Here is a 24,972-nt window from a genome sequence, read left to right as displayed (position 1 = left end):
ATTATTGATTTATATTTTTATTCTTCAAATTGACTTTCTGCACATAGGGCAAGAATTGTGTTTATTTAACCATTCTTTAACGCATCCTTAGTGGAAGTTATGTTAGCAAGGGAGTTGATTCATTACTTCACCTTTCTTGTAATTTTCATAGCAAATTGGACATTAGTTTTCATTATCATCGCATTATACAATGACCTAAGCAAGTTTATTAATTTTATCTGAAGAAGCTGGTTAATGTCTACTAGAATTTTATTATTGTTAACCCATCATATTAAAGATTTATTCAAATAATGGAATACCTTATTCCATTTCTTCTTATTGACCATTAACATTAAAGACATTGAAAAAGATATTGTTACCAGGGAATTAGAATGAGCTAAAGAATAAGGGAACTTGCTATTATTGTCTTTGTTATTATTGTTATCTTTACTATTGCTATCTTTGTTATTATTACTATTATCTTTAGCTGTGGTTGCTTTCAAATGCATCAAAATTTGATGGATGTTCTTGACCGTTTTCAATAATTTCAAGAGCGAAGTTACAGTCAGAGCAAAGTATTTCTTAAGGAGCGCTAGAAATAAGTCTCTTGAATTCTTTTCTGCAGTTGTGGCACCATAGTCTAACGCTTCTGTAAGAGTACATTTCGTGGTCTTTTTGTCTGTCATTCATTTCTACAGAGCTATTGTTATTTTGGTTGTTTTGGAAGTTGTTCATGAAATTGCTGTGGCTTTCAATATCCATTTTATATCAACTTGTAATTGTTATTTTATTTGATGATAGAGTTATAATTAGTTTTAATTGTGAGGTATTTTTATTGTAGTATTTAGCTTTTTTTCTTTTTTTTGTAATTAATTAATAATAATTTTTTGGACCAATACTGATAGAGTTTTTAAGGTTGATTGGCATATTATAGATATCAAAGATAAAGATTCCTTATTCTAGATATACCAATAAATAATTGATTATAGAGCATAGAAATTTTCTAATAAAATAATAAAGATAATAACAAATTAATTTAGAATATTTCCAATTTCCTAATTTAATAATCAATAAATAAAAGAAGAATTCTAAAGAATTATATTTAATTAAATTAATAATTGATAAGATAGATAACAAACAATATTTTCACGCATTAAATTTTTGTCTTCTAATATCTATTATATACATATTTGAAGATTTTTATTAAAAATTATTTTATTCATTTTTCTTAAAGACGAAAATTGAAAAAAAAGACAAATCTTAGTTATTTATTAAATATATATTTATTTTTTGCTATCCCTAAATAAAATATTTTCTAAATCAGTAACTAATTTTCGATCATCCATTTAGAATATATTTTCATGAATATGAACGAAATGAGAAATAGAAAGAGTTTTATTCTAAGAAATAGACAATTTAGCTTTAATTTATTTTATTTTTTTTTTTCCTTTTATTTAATTTTGAATAATTACACTTTATAATTTATATTGGTGGAAAAAATTTGTCTTATTAAAATAAGTTTTTAGACTAGATAGCAAATTAATCTATTTTCAAGTAAACTATACTAAACAAATATGGTCTTTTTCTTTGAATAGCCTTATCATACATAATAAATAAGACTGAAAACATTAAAAAATTAATTTAAGTCGTATTTCTCTAAAAAATAAAATAAATTTATCCTCTAAATTATGCATAAAAGCCTACAAATTTATAAGTATAAATTCAAATTAATTGTATATAGTATGGAAGCAAATTCAAAATGCAATTTTATGACTTGACAATTGATTACTTAAATAACATAAAAATTGAATAAGAAAACAGAGATTAAAAACTTAGAATATTCAGAAGCAGAATATAGATATTAACAAATTATTTCTATTACTCTAAGTAATTTTAAATACATTTCAAGCAATCTGGTTACAAATATAAATAAAAAATGAATGAAGAAAGATAGATAGATAGATAAATAAATAAATAAAAAGAAAGAACTAGACAAAAACTTAAATTGTTAATTATGATTTTTAAATAAAAATGTTTTACCTCTATTAAAAATACTTTTATTTTATAAAAATATCTGTAAATTTAATTTCAGATATACATAAACAATAAAATAAAATACTTTTTAGAATTAAGACTAGATATCTATTAATAAACTTGATAAAATAAATAATTAAATAAAACAATTTTAGGGAAAAGACAAAAAAATGCAACAAAATTAAATATTTATTTTTATCAAAAAACTCTTTTAATATATGAAAGAATTTATAAAATAAATATGTGATTTAATTTCCTTTTTTCTTAATTTACTTTATATATTTTTGTTTATTAATAATTAGAGCATTATTTATTCTTTCAAACTATTAAATAGATTTTGAAGATTTTAAAAGCTTTTATATATCTTTTAACATAAATCCTAATATTCTATTTTTAATTTAAAAATCAATTTCTAACATTAGTATTTAATTAAAAATATTGCAATAAATCTATTAAATTTTGTTAAGAGATTTGAATTTATTAGCTAAATTTTTGACATAAACATAAATAAATAGTTATAATTAAGTATAAAATAATTTTAAATTTGTTACAAATTAAATATAGATTTTATTTTTAAAGATTGTTTCATAGTGGATTCAAGCAAGAAGGACATGAGTTATTAAATGGTACATTCACCCATTAGGAAAAGCACATAGAGTGAAACATGTGTTTACACTTTAATCGATAGATATATTGTCCTAAACCGAATCTATATTCACAAATTAGACAAGATTGTTAGTCTTTTATTAATGTATCGAATTCTCTCTTGCTTATTTTTATTAAATTTTCTCTTAAAGCTGCAGTACTATTTTAAATATGATTAAATACTCTAATATTTGAGATAGTATAATGGTTACTAAGTATTTTTTTCATATACTCTTATATTTTAAAGGTGATGACAGAAATAAGAGCGTTTAAAATAGAAGCACCTAGTGCTAAAACTAATTATATTCTTTTATTACCTACGTTCGCTATGTTATCATACCAGCTTAAAAATGAAGAATCACTAACTTTTTGTATTATTGAAAATATAAGAGATAGAATATTTAAAACTAAAAGAGCTAAGAGGAGAGTCTAATAAATGAGCAGACTTGTTAGCATCAAATTGATGTATTTTGATTAGTTAAACTTTTTATAAAAGTAGAAATAGGTGATCATAATAGCAATTAGCGTTAAAGATGGAAAGGTGTATAGAAAAGCAAAAAGGCTATTAGTAATAATCTAAACTGCAATAATAACTCCAATAATTATTACAAAAGTTACTACAAACAATATCTGTTTTAGCATTAAAATAATTTTTGAGTATGTATTATTTTTTCTGTTTATATTAAAAACTTTGTTGAAAATCTATCTTATAATTCCAATCAAAATCGCTCTATATAATTATAAAATTTATCTTGTGACGATAAATGATACAAAATGTTTTTATGTTCATAAAAATTCCAAAACCAAATTCATTTATTGTAAAGTATTTATGCTTATTTAAAATAAATAAAGAATTTAAAATTCTTACTTAAAATTTGCTTAAACATTTGATTGTTTTTGAAACAATTTTTTCTACTTTGTTGCAGAAAAAGCTTTTTAGATATAATATTTATTATATTAGTTATAATATAACTTATAAAATTATAAAATTTACCTGAAGATAGATTATAATAAGAAATATTAAAATATTTATAATAAATCAACCCAACAAAGCAAAATGGATTTGAGAAATAATTTTTATCATCACAAAATATTTTTTTTAATTAAAAAAGTATTGATTTCCTTTTATTAAATTAATTTTTTTATTTAAAAACTCTAAAATATCATTAAGGTTTTAATTTTTACTAAAATACTTCTTCTGTTAATAAATATTTTATATTTTTTTAACTGTAAATTAATTTTAAAAGATTTTTTTTTGGTAGAAGTAAATAAGACTATGATTATGTTTTTGCTTAGTGGAAAGAATATTATCAAAAAAACTCAATATAATTCTCAGAAAAAGCCATTAATAGTTAGCTATTTATGAAAATAATAGTATCTAAGCTATCTATCAAATATCTTTTTAAATAAATAAATAAACAAGTATATTTTTAATAAATAATAAGTTTATAGCCTACTAAAATACCAAAGTAAATAAATTGTAATTTATAAGATGAACACAAAATCAAGCCCAGGATAAATTGAATTCATTCGCGATGGATTTAAAATAAACATTAGAGGTGATGGTAGAAAGAATGATTAGAGCAGAGAGTATTTAATTTAAACAGGATAGCTCAAACAAGCAAATGGATCAAGTTTTATTAGCTTAAATGATAACAGTGTAAATATTTATACAGGAATCAAGGTAGAAATAGGTGAAACTGATAACGATGAAGGAAAAATTATCTTAAAGATAGAATCTGCTCAAAGAACTGAACAAAATAGAGATTAAGAAAATCATATTAATAGCGATAAGAACACTTTGATTTATTTAGAAGCCTTGCTAAATAAGTATCTGATTCAGAATATTTGTAAAAAATCACTTTGCATAGTTGAAAAGAAAAAATGTTGGATTCTGAATATAGATGTTTTTATTTTGGAGTCAGTAGAAATAGCTTATTTAAATTTAATGGCTGCTGGTATTAATGCTGCCCTTGAAGATTTGGTGTTACCTAAAATATCAATCACTCATAATAATTTAACAAATGAAGACGAAATTACTTTAATTGAAGAATAGTTTTAATCCTTTTCAATTTCAAGAGACTTTAAAATGCCTAAAATCTTGCTTATTGGATAAATTGATAGGATTCTAGTTGGAGATCTTACTGTAGATGAATACTATTCAGTAGAAAATAAGTATATTGTTGTTGTTGATGTTTATGAAAACAAAATTATTTCAATTAAAAAAACTGGATCTGGTTTCTTACCTCCTGAAGATTATGCCAAAATAGTATAATTTGCTCTTTCTTCTGCCTTGAAAAAGTGAATATGATTTAAAAAATTAAATTAATAATTTGTTTGTTAAGTTATTAATGCTTGTATATTTTGCATTCTCAGCTTATATAATATAAAATATTTTATCGGAGTTTATAAATAATTTAATTACACTTCAGCAATATTATTTTCTTTGCCTAAAATAATTTATTTTTAATTTATTATTAATTAAAACTAAAATAAAAAATAAAAATTTTAATCAAAAATATTTAAAACATAAATCATTCATAAAATTTTTAGTATTTGTTAGAAAAATTATCAACTCATTTCTTTATATAGATTGTAAAATCATATTAATAGCTTGATATTTATTACACATATATTTACTATTTTGATTATTGATAGATAATATATAAAAATTTAATAGCTTATTTTTATATTTTAAATAATTTTTATTAACTTATAAAGGTCTGAAAACAATTTTTAACTGGGATTTCATCAACCCTGTTTTTCAACTAATTTTATATAGAATATAAATCATTGTAGCAATAGCTAATGGGATTAATATTATCCACATTTTAAGTGTAAAAAGTATACTTTCTCTGTATGATTAAAATTCTAGCTTTTCTTCAAACTAGCTAATAAAAACAGAAATATATATACCACCTATAGTAGCAGAGATTATTATCCAAAATGTAGATAATAAAAAAATCAAGATTATTAATGCTATAATTAAACTGAATGCAATTGCTAAATGCACATTTTTTTTTTCAATTTAAGGGAATAAAAAGCTAAACCCATAAAAGGTAATACTACCTGTAATAAAGTAAGCGCTACATACAAATGCCTCTTTATAGTGATTTTCACTAGTTAAACTCTAAAAGAAAGTAATTAAGAAGACTTATGCAAATACACTTAGCACCAGAGAAGATAATATTAAGCATACTCTTTTTTTTGGAATATACCATACCAAAATGTTAAAAATCAAAACTATAGCAGACGATAATCCTACTAAAACATAATTATATCTAATAGATTCAGAATATAAATGGTTTAATCTTTCTAAATGAAGAGATAAACTAAGTAGCAAGAAGGAAAGATTTATCAAAACTAAAACAGCATATTTTTAATATTTCGTTTTTTTATTATCAAAGTCATTAGAACAATTGCTTATGCTTTAATTTTGAATTTCGTTTTTTTATTCACCTTAATACTGCAGATCTTAATTGGTTTAAAATGACTAATCATCTTCTGCTGAATTTTTATTTTTTATTTACAAACTCTCTTAATCAACTTCAGAGTTTATACCGCAGTTATTGGCTGACAAAACTGGCAAAAGCGGTTTTTCAATATCCATATTTAGAGATTACCTCTAAAACTAATTATCAGTAAGTCTCTATATTTTTTCAAATAAATAAGAAATGAAAAAAAAATCTTAAATTGTTAATTTTTTTTCAACTTTTGATAATAAAAGTATTAATCATAAAATATTCTCAGTAATATTCTAATCAAATAAATATCTTTTAGAATTTTTAACCAACCAAAGATTGTTTAAAATAAAAATACCATAATTGTTTAAACAAAGATATTATGGGATTTATTTTCTTGAAGTATTTGAGAATTAGAAAAACTTAATCCAGTATATTATTGACTACAACAAAAAAAAATAATATGAAAATATAAAAAATTTAATAGAAAAATTAAAAAATAAATGTAAAAAACTTATTAGATAACTCATTTTTATTAATTATTTATAAAATTTTTAAATTTCATATTTTTTAAAATTATAAAATTGTAATTATTGATTTTTTTAGTTCCTAAAAATATAATTCTCAATTCTAAATATTTTGAAATACATATTTATAAAGTATTACTTAAGATAAAAATATGAAAAAACTTAAAATACATAGGCTGTAGTCATTTATTTTTAAAATATTTGAGTGAAAGCAAGCAAGCTTGATTCAAAATATTTAGTAAATTATAAAAAACAAATAAATAAAATTTTATAAAAAATTAATTACTGATCATTTGTAATAATTTGTTGATTTATTTATATATTGGACTGAAAACAAGGAAGGCTAATTTTTGTTTTTATTTCTAATCACTTTTTTAAATCAACATGAATTAATCATATTCTTTAAAAACTGAATGTTTGTGTCGTTTTGATTTTTATCGTTTTTACTTTAAGCTATTTCTAAAGCCTTTTAATAGTATTATTTTGACTTCTTTGGGTCATCAAAGCCTACGAGTATACCTAAATTTATTAAGGCATTTATGTTTTCTTTTTGGTTGCTTAATATTTTATTTAATATATCTTTTGCTGTATCAAATTTTTTTATTCTAATATACTACTCTGCAATAACATTTAGGTTTTCACTTGTATTGAGAGATTAACAGGTTTTTATAGGAAGTTAATCTAAAAATTGTTAAAATAGTTTAATTTAATCTATTTCAAGTAAACAGTTGCCAGCACAAATTATATATTCTGGCTTTATTTAAAGATTATAAGATATAGTATTACTTATACATATACTAATCTTTTCAAAAGCTTCTTAATATTTTCCTATCATAAACAAGTAGTTTGCAGCGGTATACAAAGCTTCGGTATCCTCTCCTAGATAATTTGAAGCATAAAAATATGATTTTTCGAATAAACCATTCCTCCATAAAAGGTCAATTTGCTTTTATAAAGTTCCCTTAATCAAATTTTCCTATGCAGCATTAGATTTATTTTGCTATCTCTCCGTGTATATTTTTAGTAAAGAAGTATTAATAAATAAAGCCTGTTACCAATCTAAATTAGAAATAGCTTATTTTAAATTAGCATTCAATGAGTTTTCGTCAACTTATGATTAGTATTATGGTTTAACAGATTTTTATTGTTAATTTTACATCAATTTCTCATATTGTTCGAGTGCTTTTTAAGCCTACTCATCATCCAACTTCTTTATTTGTTAAGGGAAATCTTATTGTTGAAGCAATTTAGGAGCACCAGAAACAAGTTGCTACTGCTAAGAGAAAGCAGCTGATTAAGTTGAATATGGATTCTAATTTTAATTTTTATCTGCATCTTATTACTATTATTACTATTAATTATTATTTTCAGGTTATGGATTATCCAACACTTTTTATTTTTGATCTGAATTTAATTTTTGCCCTTTTTTTTCTACATTTTTATTTTGCTTGCTGTGATGCATTTGATTTTCTTTATTCAAATTAAGGTGGATATTTCTAGATACTTATGCTTAGTTAATGGTTTTAACTTGTACTCCTTCATCTATGTCATCTATATTACACTCTTCATGATCTATCATTTGATTTTAGTTTTAATTTTTAGTTTTATCAGTATTTTAATTTTTCTATCCACTCATCTAATTAAGTTAATTAGTTGTCTTCAATTGAGCATGTTAATTCTCTTCATACTTCTTTTTTGTATCGCTTTAACTATTTACTTTTATCACTTCTGTGGTGTTGTTAGAAACCACTTAATTTTCCTGATTTATTTTATTTTACTATCCCTAATTTTGCTAATCTTATTTTTGTTAGAAGTTTTATTCTCCATTGTGCGCAATTTATTGAACATCATTATGCTATACTGACTTATTCTCGTTTTTATTGTCTGCAGTTAATTTTGTCAAATTATCTTAGTTATTCTACTTTATGTCATGATTACCATTCTCATTAATTTTATCGTTCTAATGTTAAGTAAGCTACAGTTATTTAGTCTTTTCCTATTTGGTAGTTATACAGCCCATTCTTAAAAATATATTTAAATCAATCAATCAATCAACTAATTGTTTATTATCAAAATATTGATTTTTTCTATATCTATAAATTAAAAGAATATCTTTTTTACCAACTATTTATTTCCTTTCTACTAATTACTAAATATAAAAAATTTGTTTATTATCTGTTCTTTCTGTCTTTAATAATTAAAAAGTACAATTTTTTCTTTTTTAATAAATTACTTTATTTATTTACTTTACTGAATTACATATTTAGTTTTAATATTAATATCTGATAGTTAGCATGAAAATTGGAACCCATTTATCATATCATTAACACTTATATCATTAACACTTAATGAAATTATTTAAATTAAAAAAGCAAATCTGAATTTTTAGGTCAATTTAAGTAGAAGTGATATACTAGTTAGTAATTTTTTAAGTTAAAATTGATGCACCTTTGAATTTTATTTAGAATAATACAAATATATGGTGATCATAACCAATAAAATAGAAGAAAGGTTTAGTAAAATTTGAGTATAGCTAAACATATAAAATCAATCAAATTTGAATTATAAATTAATTTAGTGATTATAAAAAATTATTAATCTTCTACTTTGAAAAATGAATTAAAATAATTAATAGATAATATACTAAGATTAAAAAGGCTATAAAGACATTTGGAATATCTTATTGATTTGCTTAATATCCACTGAGTTGGCATTAGGGGTAGTTGCATTTAATGGCCAATTTGCTGATTTTATGACTAATTATCAGACCTAGTCATACATTGCATATAAGCTTATCTTCTGTGGAGTAGTAGTTATCTTCTCTGTTTTGTATTTCTTTAGGAGACATTCAAATTTAGTTCTGCTAAATATACTTATTTATGTAATTATAATAGACACTGCATTAAGATTTATAGCTTAAGCAAAGTTATAAGCAAATGAGTGGAATCCTTAAGAAATTAAAGATGTGTTTTCTCTTTTCTTGTATATAAATTAATTCATTTTTCCAATAATTCTGCTATTTTTTTCGATGAGAAGAAAGGAAGACATCAAAGTAATTGTAAAATAAGTGGTAAAGAATCCACTTGTATAATAAAATATAAAAGAAAAATAAGAATAAAAGCTTGACCATAAACTCTTTTTTATGAGTTGAGTGAAATATTATTATATATTTTTATGTTAACAAACTAACTGGCTTAAATAGATTTTTTTTATTATGAATAAATTAGTTCTAATTTGTTTTTCATTTCAAATTTACTATTATTCTAAAAGAAATTTCATTAATTTTCAATTGTAAAAATTTCACTAATTCTTTCTTATTGAAAAGAAATTCAGTATCCTCCCAAGATTTAAAAATTCCTAAAACTTTCAATTCAGGTTGAAATTTGTTAAAATTTACATTTGTTTTTCAATAATAATAATAAATTGCTTAATAAGATAATTAACGAATATCATAAAAATCCTAGTAATTAATTACTGAAAATTTTGAAAACAATTAATAAGCAACAGAATAATAACAAGCTAAGTTCATATAATAAATTATCAAATATCTGTTATTTTTTAGCAACAAAATAATTTTATCTTCATGATAAATAATCATAACTTGGGTAACTAAGATTTAAACAGCCCAAAAGAATTTGATTTTGGATTTTAGGGTAAGTTTTAAACTCAGTCAATATATGGCACATAATAGACATTAAATAGACAGGCAACACAACCTAAAAAGACATAATTTGCGTAAGAAAATTAATATTAAAATGAAAACATACCTCCGGAAGATTATAATACAGATCAACAATTAAAACTCATCCCTAATTCACCACTGTTAACATCTCCAAGACCTTTTTAGGAATTACATTAAAATTTAATTTATTAAAATAAATAATAAAATGGTCAAATGTAAACCAACATTGGCGACTTAAATTACTAAAATTATGGCTAAACAAGAAATGGGAATATTTATGAAGCAAAAAGTTAAGAAAATAATGATAAGACTTACTAAAATTAGAGACTATTTTCTTATGAATGTATTGATAATGATATGTTTTAATCACAAAACAGAATATTAACTCCTCACAATTTCAGTTAAGATAATAATAGATTTTAGTAATATTTTGGTCGAATGGATCAAAGCAATAACTAAAAGGATCTTAGCAATAAGAATAGTCAGAAATAAATGAATACAAACCATATTCAAAACAAGGATATTAATTTATAAGAATAAGAAAATCCAGAGCTTTTTTCATACAGAAACGATATTAATTAGGAAGAATAAAAAATTCTTAATGCTAGACTTACAAATAGTATGATCCAATAAAATGAAATTTAAGTATCTGCTTCATAATAAATGAACAATTAAAAAAATGAAAATGAAAAAGCGAATATTGAAAGGTCATAATCCTCTTTGAACAGAAAGAAAATAAATAATTACGAAAATTAATACTACAATATTATTATGACAAAATATAATATTTGTATTTCTGTACTGGTAGTATTCCTTAATACATTTACATTTGGGATGTTTTGGGCTCTATTCTACTTTGAATTTTAGTCAGCATAATATCTTACTGGTATTCAGCAAAGCAATAATTTCTTTTTCATAGTAAGTAGTATGGGGCATACAGACTATTAAGACTTTTTTATTTACTACAGGTAAATAATTGACACTGTAGAATACTTTATTCTCTTAATTGCGTTGTTTTCCAACCCTAGAAAGTGCTTAGAAATATTCAAATTATTTTTTTTCTATGCAAACTTTGTAATAACTGTTTTCTGCTTTGCTAGAATGGAGAAGTTACTCTACTATAGTGATTCTTTGCAATTAAAATCTGCTATAGAAAAATATAATTAATGCTAAATGTCTAACGAAGGAGCTTTTAAAGATTCATTTTCAAATTATTATTTCATTTTGAAAATTTATATTTATGCTATACCAGTATCAGTAGTTTTATAATTAATTTGCTTTGTATATTATCAACCAAATTAAGAAAATTTACTGAACTAATAACTATAATAAATTATAAAATAACAAAATAGTAAATAACCAAAAAATTAATCACAAAACAACTTGAATTAAAATAACATTTAACAAAATAAAGATGTTTAAAATTAAGAGAAAGCTCAAAATTAAGAATCTGTAAATGTTTAAAATTAGCCTTTTATACTTCCTAGTATGTTAAATAGCACAGTATAAGTTAGAGATGGTAATGTTTAACTAAATATATCTCCTACTTACAAGGAAAAAGCTCCTACATAACAAAATCAAGTCCTAGAGTGATTAAAAGTAAAAAGAACTAGATAAAACTAATATTGAATAAAATTTTGTTATAATAATTATTCAAAATATTAAATAGAAATTATAATTAATTACATTTTTTCCACAATTTAATAAGACTTTAATTGTAAATTATATCTTTTCATCTAAAATAAATTTATAACATTTGAAAAAAAATAAATAATTTTACTACTTACTTATTTATTTCCTTACTTAATAAAATATTTTATGAGAAAATCATTCAAAAAAAACTTAGTTTCAATTTATTAGCTTTCATAATTCAATAAACCAATAAATTAACCATAATTAATCTTTAAAATAATTATGAAATTTAAAGATTAAAAATAATATTCATCTTTTTAAAAACTTTTATCCTCGTGTAATTGAAAGCTTTGATATCCATCCTTAAAATGAATGGAAATCTATTATTGATTATTAATAAGTTTTTAATTTTCTTTAAATTTTTAAAGATTGAATATTTTTTTATCTTTCACTGTTTTAGAGTAGTCAACCTAATTTTTAAAATTAAAAATAGAACATACATACATAATAAGTTTAATATTTTAAGAAAATTAATTAATGGAATTAAGTAAGTAAAGAAATTAAATTTAGGAATAATTGAAAATAATTTATTTTTAAAAGTATTTTAAACTAATAAAAAACAAATCAGACATGAATTTATGTATAAAATTAGAATACATTAATAAAGACTATCTTTTCAAATAATGTTTTATTTTATATAGAATATAGGTAGAAATATACTATCATGCCAATCAAGTTAATTATTGTTTATCAATAAGAAAAACGATAACTTCTACAAAAACTAGCTGCTATATCACTCCAAATACAAAATATATTGAATTCAATCAAATATTCAAAAAACAAACAAGTCAATTATATTTGTTTTTTAACTATGATAAAAAGTTTTTTCTCATCACTTTATATTGCAGTAGTTATCTCTTTAATGTAAATGTTGCTTTATTATTGATCATGATAAAAATAACTAAAGAGTTTTTTGTTATTTTATATCAAAAGTAAAATTTAGTTCTCTACAAGTGTAGAAGGAATTTCTTTTTTTAGTCGGCAAATTTATGTTCATTTAAATTCATCAGGTAAATCTAAATCAAACTAACTATATTTCTAAGCACCTATACTGAATGTACCGATACCTCCAAAAGAAGTTGATTTGCTGTTCTAGGAGTTATCTTTTGGTTATGACTTCTAGATTATTGGATTGTTGTAATCGTTTTGCTTTTCTGTGTAAATTTCATCACCACCATTTGTATAGTTATCATCTTCTTGATCTTCAGCTTATTCATCTTAATTATTGTAGTCATCTCTATTTCTTCCATTGAAATCATTCTAATTATTAGAATTTGGATTCAAATTAGTAAAGCCTCCATTGTTTCTAAACTAATTAGGCTGAACATTATTTTTTTGTTAGCTTGGAATATCATAATAGTTTTATTCTCTGTCCTAACCAAAGAAGAAAATCTCTTAATTATTCTAGTTATTGTAAAGCTAAGTTCCATAATTCTTTACCATATTGAGAGTTTAATCTAGAGTGTTTTATAATTTAATTATTTATCATTTTTATATTTTATTTTGATTTTATTTCTTTTTAAATTTAAATTTACCTTTTTGAATCTTTCTGAACTATTCTGTTTAGGGCATTTTGTTAAATCCAAACTCACTGTTTCTAAATCCAAATCCAATAGGCAACTCAAGATCAAAGTTGTTTATGTTATCTTTTTATATTTTATTATATTAATTAACCTTTTTTGTTTTTTGTTGTTGTGAAATTACCTATTTTGTAACTAACTGTTGACCTGGCATCATCATTGTCATTATTGTTATCTTAAAATTCTGATCTTTCAGGTACATATTTTTGAGGTTATCTGAACTTTAATGTGCATTGTCTTAGATCATTTAGTGTTCCATCAACCAAAACCTTGTTTTCTTTCATATGATTGAGAAGATTGTTCCAAAGATTATCTCTTGCAAGTACCTTAGCATTACCGACAATAATAAGTCCGTATCTTTTATTTAGAAATAAAAATTAATGATTTTTTTAATTTAAATAATTTTTACCTAGCTCTTGTAATAGCTACGTTAAGACGACGTGGGTCTGTTAAAAAACCAATACCTTAGCACTCATTGCTTCTTACACAAGAAATAATTATATAATCTTTTTCTCTTCCTTAAAATCCATCAACAGAGGCAATCTTTAATAATTTAAATTGAGGATTTTTTTAATATAGAATTAAAAATTTTAAGATTTTACTTCTATTTATCTATATAAGACATGGTTCAAACGTCCGTTCTTACTTAAGTAATCGCCAATATAGAATCTTTAACCTTTATAAGGAGTGATGATACCTATTTATTCAGGTTTTACCTTAGCTTTTATTAATCTGAATACAATATCTTCAATTAAGGCAGTTTCTTATCTATTTAAGTAACTGGTACCACTTGAAGATATTTCTTCAACACCACAGGAATTTAAAAACATCAAAGGTTTATCTTTTTTTAAAAAAAGCTTATTTATTACTTTTATTTCTTTTAAATTATTATTATATACTTTTATTAGGCCACGGGAATTCACCATGGAATTGTCTATCGTTGAAAGTTACACCATTTTACAAAGTTCCTTCATAGAAAGTATTTGAAGGGAAAATAGAGAGATCAGGATGCATTCTGTACTAAACTTACAATCTAATTGGTCTAATACCCATACTAACCATTCTTTCAAAAAGACTTTTATTCAAACCAGCCTTTGCAGTATCTCTGCAAGTAACAACAGGACCCAATTATCTATGATCTCCTACTAAAATGACCTAATTACATAATTAATTAATAAGATGGATGAATAAAGTATTTTTAAATCTACATGCTTAGCTCCTTTCAACATAGGTAACAAACATTCTGGTTCAATAGCTTATGTAGCTTCATCAATTAGAACATGCTTGAATCTAATATCCTTCAATCTTGGGTCTGCTGATGATATACAAGTCGAACAAATAACTTCCGCATTTCTCTTTATTTTAAAAGTTTTTTAGTTTCTCTTTAGAAATAATAAAATATTTACCAAAATTTCCTTTTCACCTTATCTTTTTAAACTATAATATTTGTCTTCATCATCATGGTCTAACTCACCTTAATCTTCTTTAAGCTCGAGTAACTTTTACATTTCTTTGTATTCATCGAAATCTAAACTTCTTACCTATTAATGTTTAGTTTATTAGTTAAATATTCTAAAATAGCTCTTTAAATCAAATAGCTATATTCGCGATAAATAATATTTTACTTGATTGTGCAAAGTTAAGAATTCTACTGATGATGAAATCATTTCTCTAGAACGAGAGCACATTCTAACTACCTTGATACCAGCCTAGTGTATTCTTTCTGCTAGTTAATCTACAACGATGTTAGAAGGAGCACAGACTAAAACCTGGCCTCTCTATCCGCTCTTTTAAATGTTCTTTACTAGATGGTAAATGATTGCTGTACTTGTAAAAGTTTTACCAGTACCTGGAGGACCTTAAATCAAGCAAAGAGGTTATTGAAGAGCCCTTTTATTAAAAAATATCAATAGAAACTAGAATCATCAAATAAAGCATTTACTTTTTAACTGCTTCAACTTAATAATAGTTGAGCTCAGGCATTTTGGGTAAAGAATAATGCTTAGGAAGTTGTATATCCAAAGTAGGTGTTTACTGTTCTTCGTTCTAATGACCAAGAATTTAAAAGTATAAGAACGAGCTAATGCATTTTTCATCTTACCAGAATTTCTTAATACCTTTTTTAATACGCTTAACAGCAGTATGTTTCCATACAAATTCTATTGTGTATCCCTTTCCTGATGGTGGGGTATCTTTTACATTATGACTTAGTTCAACAAAGACTTCATCATTATTTCCGACTTTAGTTATAGTACCCTTGGCAGACCATTCTTCATCTTTCTTATTCTTTTTGTAGGTGATCTTTAATTCAGAACCACTCAAAAGGTTGAATTCATTATCTTCTCCCTAAGGCAATACAAATTGAGCCACTTTTCTACTCTTTAAAGAAATATCCCACCTATTAAACGCACACGAAATGAGATTCAATATAATTTAAAAAAATAACAAAGATTTACTTAACAGTAATGCTGTTGTAATGAAGATTTTCCTTTAAAGCTTTGTCATAGTTAGCCTCAGCTTCAATTAAGTTGTAGAATGTTTAGAAATACTATTTACCAGTTTTATAACGCAATAACACTGGTTTTAGTTTCTTGACTTAACTTTAAGCAGCACCTTATGCTAACTAAATTTGAAGATTTAAAAAGCAATAAATTAAATTTTGAAGATTTTTTTCAATAGATTTACTTTAAAATTGGGGTTAGTTTTAATTTACTCCTCGTACTCGTAAATTTGCTTCTAAGAAACTTTAAACCCTTTTTCCATTTGCTTGGCGCTTGGTGGTGAAGCTAACCAAGAAACAATCATCTTTTCATCAATTAAAGGATTCCATTTTTCAATTTCCCATTACATCTCATTATACTTTTTTAGATTCAAGCAAGGTTGTCTACAAATAATCAAACCCTATTTTAACATTCATTTTGGAAAACAATTAAAGTTGTTTATTTTTCGAAAATTTTAAAATAAAACTAACAAAGCTAAATTATTACTTGATCTTCTTAATTTTTTAAGTGAACTAAACCTAATAAGTATATATTTTTATTCTCACAAATGTAACATTCAATAGTAGTATCTGAGTTTTAGTTCTCAGGGTGTACCTAAATTTCCTAATTTTAGATAAATGAAAATTAATATTCTACTTTTTTAGCCAATTTTATCTTTTGCTCTAAAACATTTTTAAATCTAAAGATAAATTGATATTTGCTATTTAATAATCAACAAACATACTTTGTGTTTAGATTTAACTAAATGCATAATAATATGAGATGCTCCCTAACCTTATTGTTTACCATTGCAAAACCACTAATGATTTATTTTTATAAAAAATATTTAAAACAATCTATAAGGCTAAAATTTAATATTTACTTTGTTGCAATCTTTATTTAGACACTTTATAACACTATTCTTATTATGGACACCACAATATCTTTAATTTTATATTATTTAATTTAATCAAAAACCAATATTTTATTTCATTAACATACTCGCATGCGTGTGAGGGTAAATTTTTAAAATCAATATCAAATACTTCATCTTCATTTTCCTTTTTTTAAAAGTTAGATTTAAAAATATTCTTCGATATTTAATTCGAAGTAATAATAAATGAAATTAAGCATAAATATATACTCCTCCTTATTATGTGGATTCATTATCTTAATTTTATTCTGTAGAATCATCTTCACTCTCTTCACCTTCACTACTTGAATCAACTTTTCTCTTTTACTTATTCTAACTCATTCCTATTATATATTTTTGATTTCACCCTTTTAATTTTGAAGCTAATGTCTTCGCTTTAAGCTACTTTTATTGTAAATGGTTCACACTCCAGTCAATTGTTATAATGATATCTATATATAAGTATATAGAAAGCTATTAAATTGCATTTAATTATATTTTTAATTTTTAAAATGAGAGCAACATCTTGAACTTCAGCCACTCTATTCAAAATTTTCAGCTATAAGTAAATAAATATAAAATTACTTGTAGTCTAAGAAATGTATCTTCGCACTTTTTCTTTAAATTATTTATTTTACAAATTATATATAAATATATAAATATATAAAAATTTTTTAATTAAAATTACTTGAATACATCTATTTATTTATGTTATGTATTTTAAATTAACTTTTTAATATTTTGAGATAAAAAATTTCATTGGAAATTTAATATTTTAAAATATTAAAAAAATCAACACATTTTTAAAAATTGCAAAATATTTAAATCATTTTTTCAATATTCTCAAAGAAAATACAAATTATTTTAATAATTAATTTACTAAAATTTATTTGTTGAATATTGTAGCTTTCAAATAAATTATAATTGTTAAAAAGATATTTTATTCTGACCTTTATGAAAAATTTACATGAAAAAAATCAATTTGTTAAAAAAATAATTATTTTTAGATCAATAATCAATTTTCTATCAGATTAATAAAATTCATAAATATTAAAATTTATCAAAAAATTTATTATATTTTTGTAGATAATAAAGGATATTGAATTTTATTATTTATTTTAATTAAAAAAGAAATAATTATAATACTAATCATTTGTTTAAAATATGTATTTAAATTACAAAAAAAATATTTAACATAGTAATACAAAATATCTGAATCAAATATTTTAAATTTGCAACATTAGTTTTTTAAAATTTTTCTAAATTTTGTAAGTTTAATATAGAAAAAGACTGATTACAATCGATTTCTACCTACTGATCTTAATTATCAAATAAGTTTTTTATTTACACATTGTTTAAAATTTAATATTTTCCTTAATAAATTATACTGATGTTGCATTTTTAAAATGATGAATTATTTAGTTAAAATAAGAAATTAATTGTTTTTTTCTATAATATGTATTCTTAATATTTGAATAAAAATATTTTTAAATGCTATTATTTTTATTTACTTTTATTTTTGAAATAAATTTGTAATGAAGATGAATTATTATCACCTTTTTTTGATTCCTTTAAATAAAGAAACAAAATGTGTTTCATAATTAATAAATAACCTAAAATTAATTTCTTAAAACCAATATGTAATTTATAAAATTTGACTTTATAGTAAATTTTAATCTTCGTATTCTTAATTTTGAAAGTTTAATTGTAAATATTTTAAGCCTTTCAATATCAAAGATAACTATCTTAAGACATAATACTTCCAGAATATTTTCTTCTTATAGTTAATAAAATTAAAGATAATAAATTCTTATGTGTTATTCACTTTATTTACTCAATTAAATAGAAATATTGATCATTAAAAAATAGATTAGGAAAGTGAAAATACAATCTATTTTAATTTTATTAAAAAGAGATAAAATTCATAAGATTCTAAAAGTTATTATTGCAATTACTTACAAATAATTGAAATTCAGAACTTAAAACCTAGAATATCTAGAATATTGAATATATTCATATATTTTAGTCTCTTACACTCACTTTCATTAAATTACTTATTTTTCTGGAAGTTTTTTCAAAACTTCTTATTTTTAAAATAATTAGAAGCCAAGAATAGTAACATTTGTGAGTTTTTAAGAAATTGAATGTTAATTATCAATTTGCTATATATATATTTAAGAAAGAAGATGAATTTACTGAAATTTGTTAATTAAAAAAATATATTAGGCATTGAAAATAAATTCGATATCAAATTAGAGATACTCTATTGATTATTTTTTAAAAAATGGATATTGAAGATGAATATGAAACAGATAAAAACTAATCAACGAATGAGAGTAAAGATAATTCTTAGTCACTTATGATATAAAACTCTTCATCTTCTTTAGGTAAGAGGAAATATATAAAGAAGACTATGTAATCTTTTATGGAAAAAGCGGAAATAGAGGAGTAGGATATAAATCATGAAAAAAGTAATTAGCTATAAGTATTTCCTATGTACGAGACTTTGAAGGAGCAGATAGAGTTTATTTTAATAGGCGGTGATTTTATATATAAACAGCAGGATTTTAGATTGCATAATTCAGATTTGTATTTTAAATATAGAGATTTCTTCAATGAAGGATAATAAGAGTAGCTAAAGCTATATAAAGACGTGGTCTCTATTTCAAAGTCAAACAATTTCTTAAATGTTTCACTAGTAAATAAACGAAATGGCCTAATCGATTTTAGAAATTTAATTTCATAACTAAACTAATTATTATCAGTTATATCAGGTGAAAACCATTTAAATCTATTACTTCAGTTTTAGGATATACTAAGCTAAAGTCATCAGGCAGTATTACATATTATTTAACTTTATCCTGATCCTTAACAATTGTTGCAACTACAAGAAAAAAGACTTGATTATATTAAAAATTATGGTAAAAACTATCTTAAATAAAATTATAATGAAGATGATTTCTTAATAATTGGTTTAACGATGTTAGATTTTTAAAGGTAAGTGCCTTGCTTAAGTAATTTGGCATTTAATTAAGCTTTGGTTTCATTAATTGGATCGAATTTTGAATAGCTTTAAAGCTATTTTATGAGGAAAGGAATTAAAGAATTTTTTGATTTTAAATCAAGAGTTTTAATTCAATCTTAGCATATTAAAGAAATTGTGGAAGGTAATGGTAGATATATAGCTTAATCACCATTTAATTTAATAACTTATGATGATATTTAATTATAAGTAAAAGTTGAAATAGAAACTATAAAAGTTGATTTTCCAGATGAATTAAAATATGATAAAAATTCTGTAAATACAGAAACTCATGAGCTAGGATTTATTATGAAATTTATTTTAGAGCCAGATTAAATACAATATATCATAAATTAAAGAAATATGAAGTTATAATAATAGGGTTTTGATAGTTAAGAGCTCTTATAAAAGGAAGAAGATATTTGCTATAATATGCAATCTTAATACCTTATTGAAAAGTTTTATTAATAAGAACTTAAAACATTAATCAAAGATAAAAATTTTAATTATTTTTCACTTGAAAATAGCGAATAGCAAGAAAATGAAGAAAACAATAAAGAAGATCCTGATATAAATCAGCGTTGCAAATATCGCTTGATTTGATAAATTATTTATTATCCAATAGATAAACTATGTAAGATTGAAATCCAAAATATTTTCAAAAGTTGTTTCTAATAAAAAAATATTTAAATAAAGATAAAATACATAAAGATAGAAAGAATCAAAGAAGAAAAAAATAATAAACAATAAACTATCTAAATAGCAAAATATACTATCAATATCTACTTAGTAATGAATGAAACTATTAAATTTTAAATAACTTAAAACTAATTTAATGAAATTAAAAAATTTTCTTGTCAGTTTAAAATGGTTCTATCTATTTATTAGATGAATTGATAATTGTCAAAAGTTCCTAGTATGTTAGAGTGTAAGAGTGTAAGGAAAATATTAATTTTTTTGGAGATTAGTTCTAGAATTAATAAATATTTTTATTCACACTTCTTACTTCTTTTATACTTCTATATGAAATACTAAAAAATAAAAAACTCAAATTCAAGAACTATTTAAGAAACATTTCAAAATATATTTTATCATCATTTAATATTTTGTTTATTAGTAAATAAATAAATATTTTAATTTTTTGAAATTTGTTTTGTGCTTACTATATTTATACTTTATTAATTTATTTATTTGCTTGTAATTGACTTCAGTAATATCAAACTAACAATTTTTTTTAAAAAATAACTCTACAATGGCCTAATAGACTTTAAATTTTGTGGTAAATAATAATAATTTTGGACAATAATTTCGTAAAGAGTTAAAATAAAAGTTTTACTTGGCTAGTTTCAGTCTTATTGAGTCATAAAAGACCTTTTCTTTAATAGCAATTGTTAAATAAATAGATTCGATTACTGGGTATTCAATTTTTAGTTAGGTTCTTAACATTTAGTTAAAAATTTTACAAAAAATTTAATTAGCAAATATAACAATTAAATTTATAAAAACAGAACATTCATAAATAATATAGTTATAGCTAGGTATAGAAATGGAAATAGAGAATGTATAGAATATAGGGATGAACTAGCTATCTAGTTGCTCGTCTTAGTGGTCGATCCATTCGTTTGATTCAAACCCATCTTCTATAACTCAATCAAACTAAATATTTAGCGGTCTTTTATAAAAGAGTAGAGATAATAAATTTGAAACAGATAATATTATTGGAGGTAATCTAAGTACTCCCTAGAGCGAGTAAAAAAAGAAAAGAAAATATATAAAAAAATCTATAGAAAAGTTTCTATCTCTAGGTAAAAAAGGCAGCTCTGAAATTATATCTGCACATGAAATAGAAAGCAAAAGGAGTTTGAGTATCACTCCAATTTATAATCACATCACTGAGAAGATAGATTTTATTCTTATTGGAGGAGATTTTTTTTATAAGTTAAATTTAAGCGAAGAAGAGAGGGATTTATTAAACTCTTTACAGAAAAATCAGTAGAACTTTTAAAGTGAAGAAGAAAAGAATTCTGCATTGTAGCTTATTTAACATACTCCAGAAATCATGAATTAATACAAAGAAATTTTAGAAATATAAAAACATGATAAATATCTTTTAGTAAGAATGTCAAACAAGATAGATGGGCTTAAAGAATTTTAAAATTTGATTTCTTAACTCAACTAAGCTAGTTAAATTTTAGTTGGTGATCCCATCCTTCATCCTTTGATTGAATTATAAAAAATAATCAAAGGCTGTCAAGGCTGCATATAAAGTATCATTTAAAGCTACTAAAATGATAATGAGCGTTTACTTACAAAACAAGAAAAGAGAAACTAATTTATTGAAAAGGCTATTAAAGGTTTAATAAAATCTAAAAAATTATTTTAAACCTAAAACGATGCCTTTTGCTAAGAGGTATTCACGGTAGGATTTATTAGCATTGATTTCACTTAATGCATTCCTGTTTTAAGGAAAATTCTATATAGCAGTCAGTATATTAACATAATGGGTTGTACTCTTGATGAAGCTGTAACTTAATTTATCAGATAAGGTATAAAAGAAATGTATGATTTGAAAACTAGAATGAAAATTTAATAAGCATATATATAGAAAGTTTTATAATCCAATTCTGATTCTCCTATTATAATATAAGAAATGAATATTCTTACTTTCGATAACATCTCAATATAATGTTCTGGAGAAGTCAGTCTCATACCATTAGATATTCCTACCTAATTAAAGTACAACGAGTCTAATCCAAATGAAAATCTTTTAGAGTAAGCCTATTTGCTCAAATTAAATGTGCCAAAGAATATTTACAATTAAGTAGACCTTTACCGTAAAAGTCTAAAGCAAGGCTAACAGCAATACTCTTCTTCATCTTTATTAGAACAAGAAGAATTTAGATACTCAATTTAAAGTTAAGTATTTATAGAAAAATTTTATCAAAATTAGTAAGAAAGTTAAGATATTGAAATTGAAAACAATGAAAATTTACCAACAAGCTAAAATATTTACTCCTAGGCATAATGCGAATCAAAATCCTCTTCTGAGTAGCATAACAACTCTGAAGAAGATCAAACTAAAAGCTCAAGGTGCAAATTCAAGCTTATTTCCTGATTTAAATTTGCCCTTTAACGAAAACACAAATATACCTTTACTTTTATATAATGACTGCTACTCTCATATCTCATTTACTTCTTCATTATTTATCAAAAAAGCTAAAATAATTACCTTTTAATCAATTTGAAATATTAAACCCTTCAAAAATTTATCTCATCTATAATTATATATTATTTTCTCACCTTATTTTTCAAAAAATACTACTCTTAAAATTAATGCATATTTTAAATTATGATTTTTATAGATTTTTGTTAACTTTGTGAATTAGATTTTACATAAATAATTTAAAAATTTTTATTCTTGCTACATTAAATTAAACTTTTTAACTTTTCATCACAAAATTTTTAAATTATTTTTAAAAAGATAGGATAATTATATATGCTTATTTATTCAAAAATTTTTTAATTAAGTTTTTAGATTTTATTTTACGCGGCGCGAACTTAAATTTACAAGTTAAAAAATAATACAATCTCTATGTTTGAAATATTAAAGTATGTGCTCTTATTTGAAGAAATCATTCCATTAAAAAACTTTCTAAGTTGCAAGAAATCGCCTAACTAAGAGGAAATTAGATAAATTCAAGCTTTTTTATTCTTTTTTGGATATAGCTTTAAACCCTTTTAAATTTTATTTGAATTTTTACTTTCTGCCCAAATATACTTTTTGCTTACTTATACATCCATTTTTACTATTTAATTACTAGAAGTGATAAGTTAAAGCTATTTTTTAAGGGAAAATATATATCTGATGGAAAAACCAAAACTTATTTGCAAATAAATCTATTTATTTTTTTATATTTATTATGAAATTAAAATTTTTTTTTTAAATTGCCATTTCCATATTTAAACTTTAGCAAATAAAAACAAACTAAAAAATAGCTTATAGTCTTTTATTTTACCTTGATAATAAATAAATTCTCATATATTTGAGTGAAGATTATTTTTAATTTTCATCTCAGAAATTGTAAGAATTAAATGTAATTTACTTTTGATCTGTGAAAATTAACTAAAAAATTTTAATCTTACTTTTGGAGTTAGTAAACTACTGTAAATGGTTATCATTAAATTATTTTAATCAAAAAGTTATATTTTAGTGAATAAGTTTATACAAATAGTATCTAATTAAATTGTGAGCTAAAACATTTTTATTTAAAAAAATAAAATAAATAAATATCTTAAAACTAATTCAAATTTAATAAAGATTAAAAATTTTAAAAATAAATATTTGATATGTAATTTAAAATTTTATTTTCAAAAGATACATATTATTTTCTAGTTTTATATATAAGTTTTAAAGTAAAAACTTGATTTCCTGTTATTTTATGTTAATAGCTTGTTGATATTTGATTTATTTTACTTTAAAATTAAATAAATTTAGATTTTTCTGTAAGAGTAGCCTTGTAAAATTAAAAAATGTAATTCGAAATAACAAAATATTCAAAACTACACTATTTCCAAATAATTAAGCCCTTTTATGAAATCACTTTTGTTACTTTAAAAAGTAATACGAAAAAATTAATAATAAATAATCTAATAACAAAAAAAAATTGATAAAATCAATGAAATTTAGTATAATTTAAGCAGTAATCACATGGTTTATTTGAATAATATACATGATTTCATGATTTGCTTATAAGAAAATTATATTCCTGCTCAGAATTTATTTAATGGTAATTGTACATTAATATTTTAATAATATAATTAATACAAACAGTCTTTCTAGTCTGCGTCAAAAAACTCTAAAGTCAATTAATTTATCACTAATTTAATAGAAATTTAGAACTATAATTTGCGAAAAACAATAATTAAGCACCAAAGAGATTTTTTATAGAAAAAAAAA

The 24,972-nt window shown here is 22.5% G+C and overlaps 10 protein-coding genes across 10 annotated transcripts; 6 read left to right on the top strand and 4 right to left on the bottom strand. All coding sequences in view use genetic code 6, as the record gives it.

The window, feature by feature from the left end:
• Positions 1 to 24: 24 nt before the first annotated feature.
• Positions 25 to 741, bottom strand: TTHERM_00726360 (zinc finger, C3HC4 type (RING finger) protein; the record flags this gene model as incomplete). The annotated part of the gene is made up of 1 exon (XM_001027158.3): positions 25 to 741. The coding sequence occupies one exon, from the start codon at positions 739 to 741 to the stop codon at positions 25 to 27; it is 717 nt and encodes a 238-aa protein (XP_001027158.1).
• Positions 742 to 2,677: 1,936 nt separating this feature from the next.
• On the top strand, positions 2,678 to 3,559 carry TTHERM_000726359 (transmembrane protein, putative; the record flags this gene model as incomplete). The annotated part of the gene is made up of 2 exons (XM_012800856.1): positions 2,678 to 2,764; positions 2,906 to 3,559. 2 exons carry the CDS (start codon positions 2,678 to 2,680, stop codon positions 3,557 to 3,559), a joined length of 741 nt encoding a protein of 246 aa, XP_012656310.1.
• A 591-nt stretch (positions 3,560 to 4,150) lies between these two features.
• Positions 4,151 to 4,963, top strand: TTHERM_00726340 (3' exoribonuclease family 1 protein; the record flags this gene model as incomplete). Its single annotated transcript, XM_001027156.1, has 1 exon — positions 4,151 to 4,963. One exon carries the CDS (start codon positions 4,151 to 4,153, stop codon positions 4,961 to 4,963), a length of 813 nt encoding a protein of 270 aa, XP_001027156.1.
• Positions 4,964 to 5,422: 459 nt separating this feature from the next.
• On the bottom strand, positions 5,423 to 6,268 carry TTHERM_000726339 (transmembrane protein, putative; the record flags this gene model as incomplete). The annotated part of the gene is made up of 1 exon (XM_012800855.1): positions 5,423 to 6,268. The coding sequence occupies one exon, from the start codon at positions 6,266 to 6,268 to the stop codon at positions 5,423 to 5,425; it is 846 nt and encodes a 281-aa protein (XP_012656309.1).
• A 757-nt stretch (positions 6,269 to 7,025) lies between these two features.
• TTHERM_00726330 (hypothetical protein) lies at positions 7,026 to 8,666 on the bottom strand (the record flags this gene model as incomplete). The annotated part of the gene is made up of 1 exon (XM_001027155.4): positions 7,026 to 8,666. One exon carries the CDS (start codon positions 8,664 to 8,666, stop codon positions 7,026 to 7,028), a length of 1,641 nt encoding a protein of 546 aa, XP_001027155.4.
• A 594-nt stretch (positions 8,667 to 9,260) lies between these two features.
• Positions 9,261 to 9,797, top strand: TTHERM_00726329 (transmembrane protein, putative; the record flags this gene model as incomplete). Its single annotated transcript, XM_001471435.2, has 1 exon — positions 9,261 to 9,797. The coding sequence occupies one exon, from the start codon at positions 9,261 to 9,263 to the stop codon at positions 9,795 to 9,797; it is 537 nt and encodes a 178-aa protein (XP_001471485.1).
• A 432-nt stretch (positions 9,798 to 10,229) lies between these two features.
• On the top strand, positions 10,230 to 11,921 carry TTHERM_00726310 (transmembrane protein, putative; the record flags this gene model as incomplete). Its single annotated transcript, XM_001027153.1, has 1 exon — positions 10,230 to 11,921. One exon carries the CDS (start codon positions 10,230 to 10,232, stop codon positions 11,919 to 11,921), a length of 1,692 nt encoding a protein of 563 aa, XP_001027153.1.
• Positions 11,922 to 13,013: 1,092 nt separating this feature from the next.
• TTHERM_00726300 (phage head-tail adaptor family protein, putative) lies at positions 13,014 to 17,335 on the bottom strand (the record flags this gene model as incomplete). The annotated part of the gene is made up of 17 exons (XM_001027152.3): positions 13,014 to 13,477; positions 13,556 to 13,666; positions 13,725 to 13,957; positions 14,010 to 14,143; positions 14,203 to 14,441; positions 14,500 to 14,755; positions 14,809 to 14,955; positions 15,007 to 15,141; positions 15,226 to 15,490; positions 15,543 to 15,998; positions 16,057 to 16,223; positions 16,286 to 16,501; positions 16,588 to 16,704; positions 16,826 to 16,900; positions 16,964 to 17,024; positions 17,083 to 17,141; positions 17,225 to 17,335. The coding sequence occupies 17 exons, from the start codon at positions 17,333 to 17,335 to the stop codon at positions 13,014 to 13,016; spliced, it is 3,246 nt and encodes a 1,081-aa protein (XP_001027152.2).
• Positions 17,336 to 19,277: 1,942 nt separating this feature from the next.
• On the top strand, positions 19,278 to 20,618 carry TTHERM_00726290 (hypothetical protein; the record flags this gene model as incomplete). Its single annotated transcript, XM_001027151.2, has 1 exon — positions 19,278 to 20,618. The coding sequence occupies one exon, from the start codon at positions 19,278 to 19,280 to the stop codon at positions 20,616 to 20,618; it is 1,341 nt and encodes a 446-aa protein (XP_001027151.2).
• An 877-nt stretch (positions 20,619 to 21,495) lies between these two features.
• Positions 21,496 to 23,130, top strand: TTHERM_00726280 (hypothetical protein; the record flags this gene model as incomplete). The annotated part of the gene is made up of 1 exon (XM_001027150.2): positions 21,496 to 23,130. The coding sequence occupies exon 1, from the start codon at positions 21,562 to 21,564 to the stop codon at positions 23,128 to 23,130; it is 1,569 nt and encodes a 522-aa protein (XP_001027150.1). The 5' UTR covers positions 21,496 to 21,561.
• Between the last annotated feature and the right edge of the window lie 1,842 nt (positions 23,131 to 24,972).

Source organism: Tetrahymena thermophila (assembly GCF_000189635.1).
Source record: "Tetrahymena thermophila SB210 genomic scaffold scf_8253904, whole genome shotgun sequence".
NCBI lineage: Eukaryota > Ciliophora > Oligohymenophorea > Hymenostomatida > Tetrahymenidae > Tetrahymena > Tetrahymena thermophila.
This window is presented reverse-complemented; position numbering and strand designations above follow the sequence as displayed.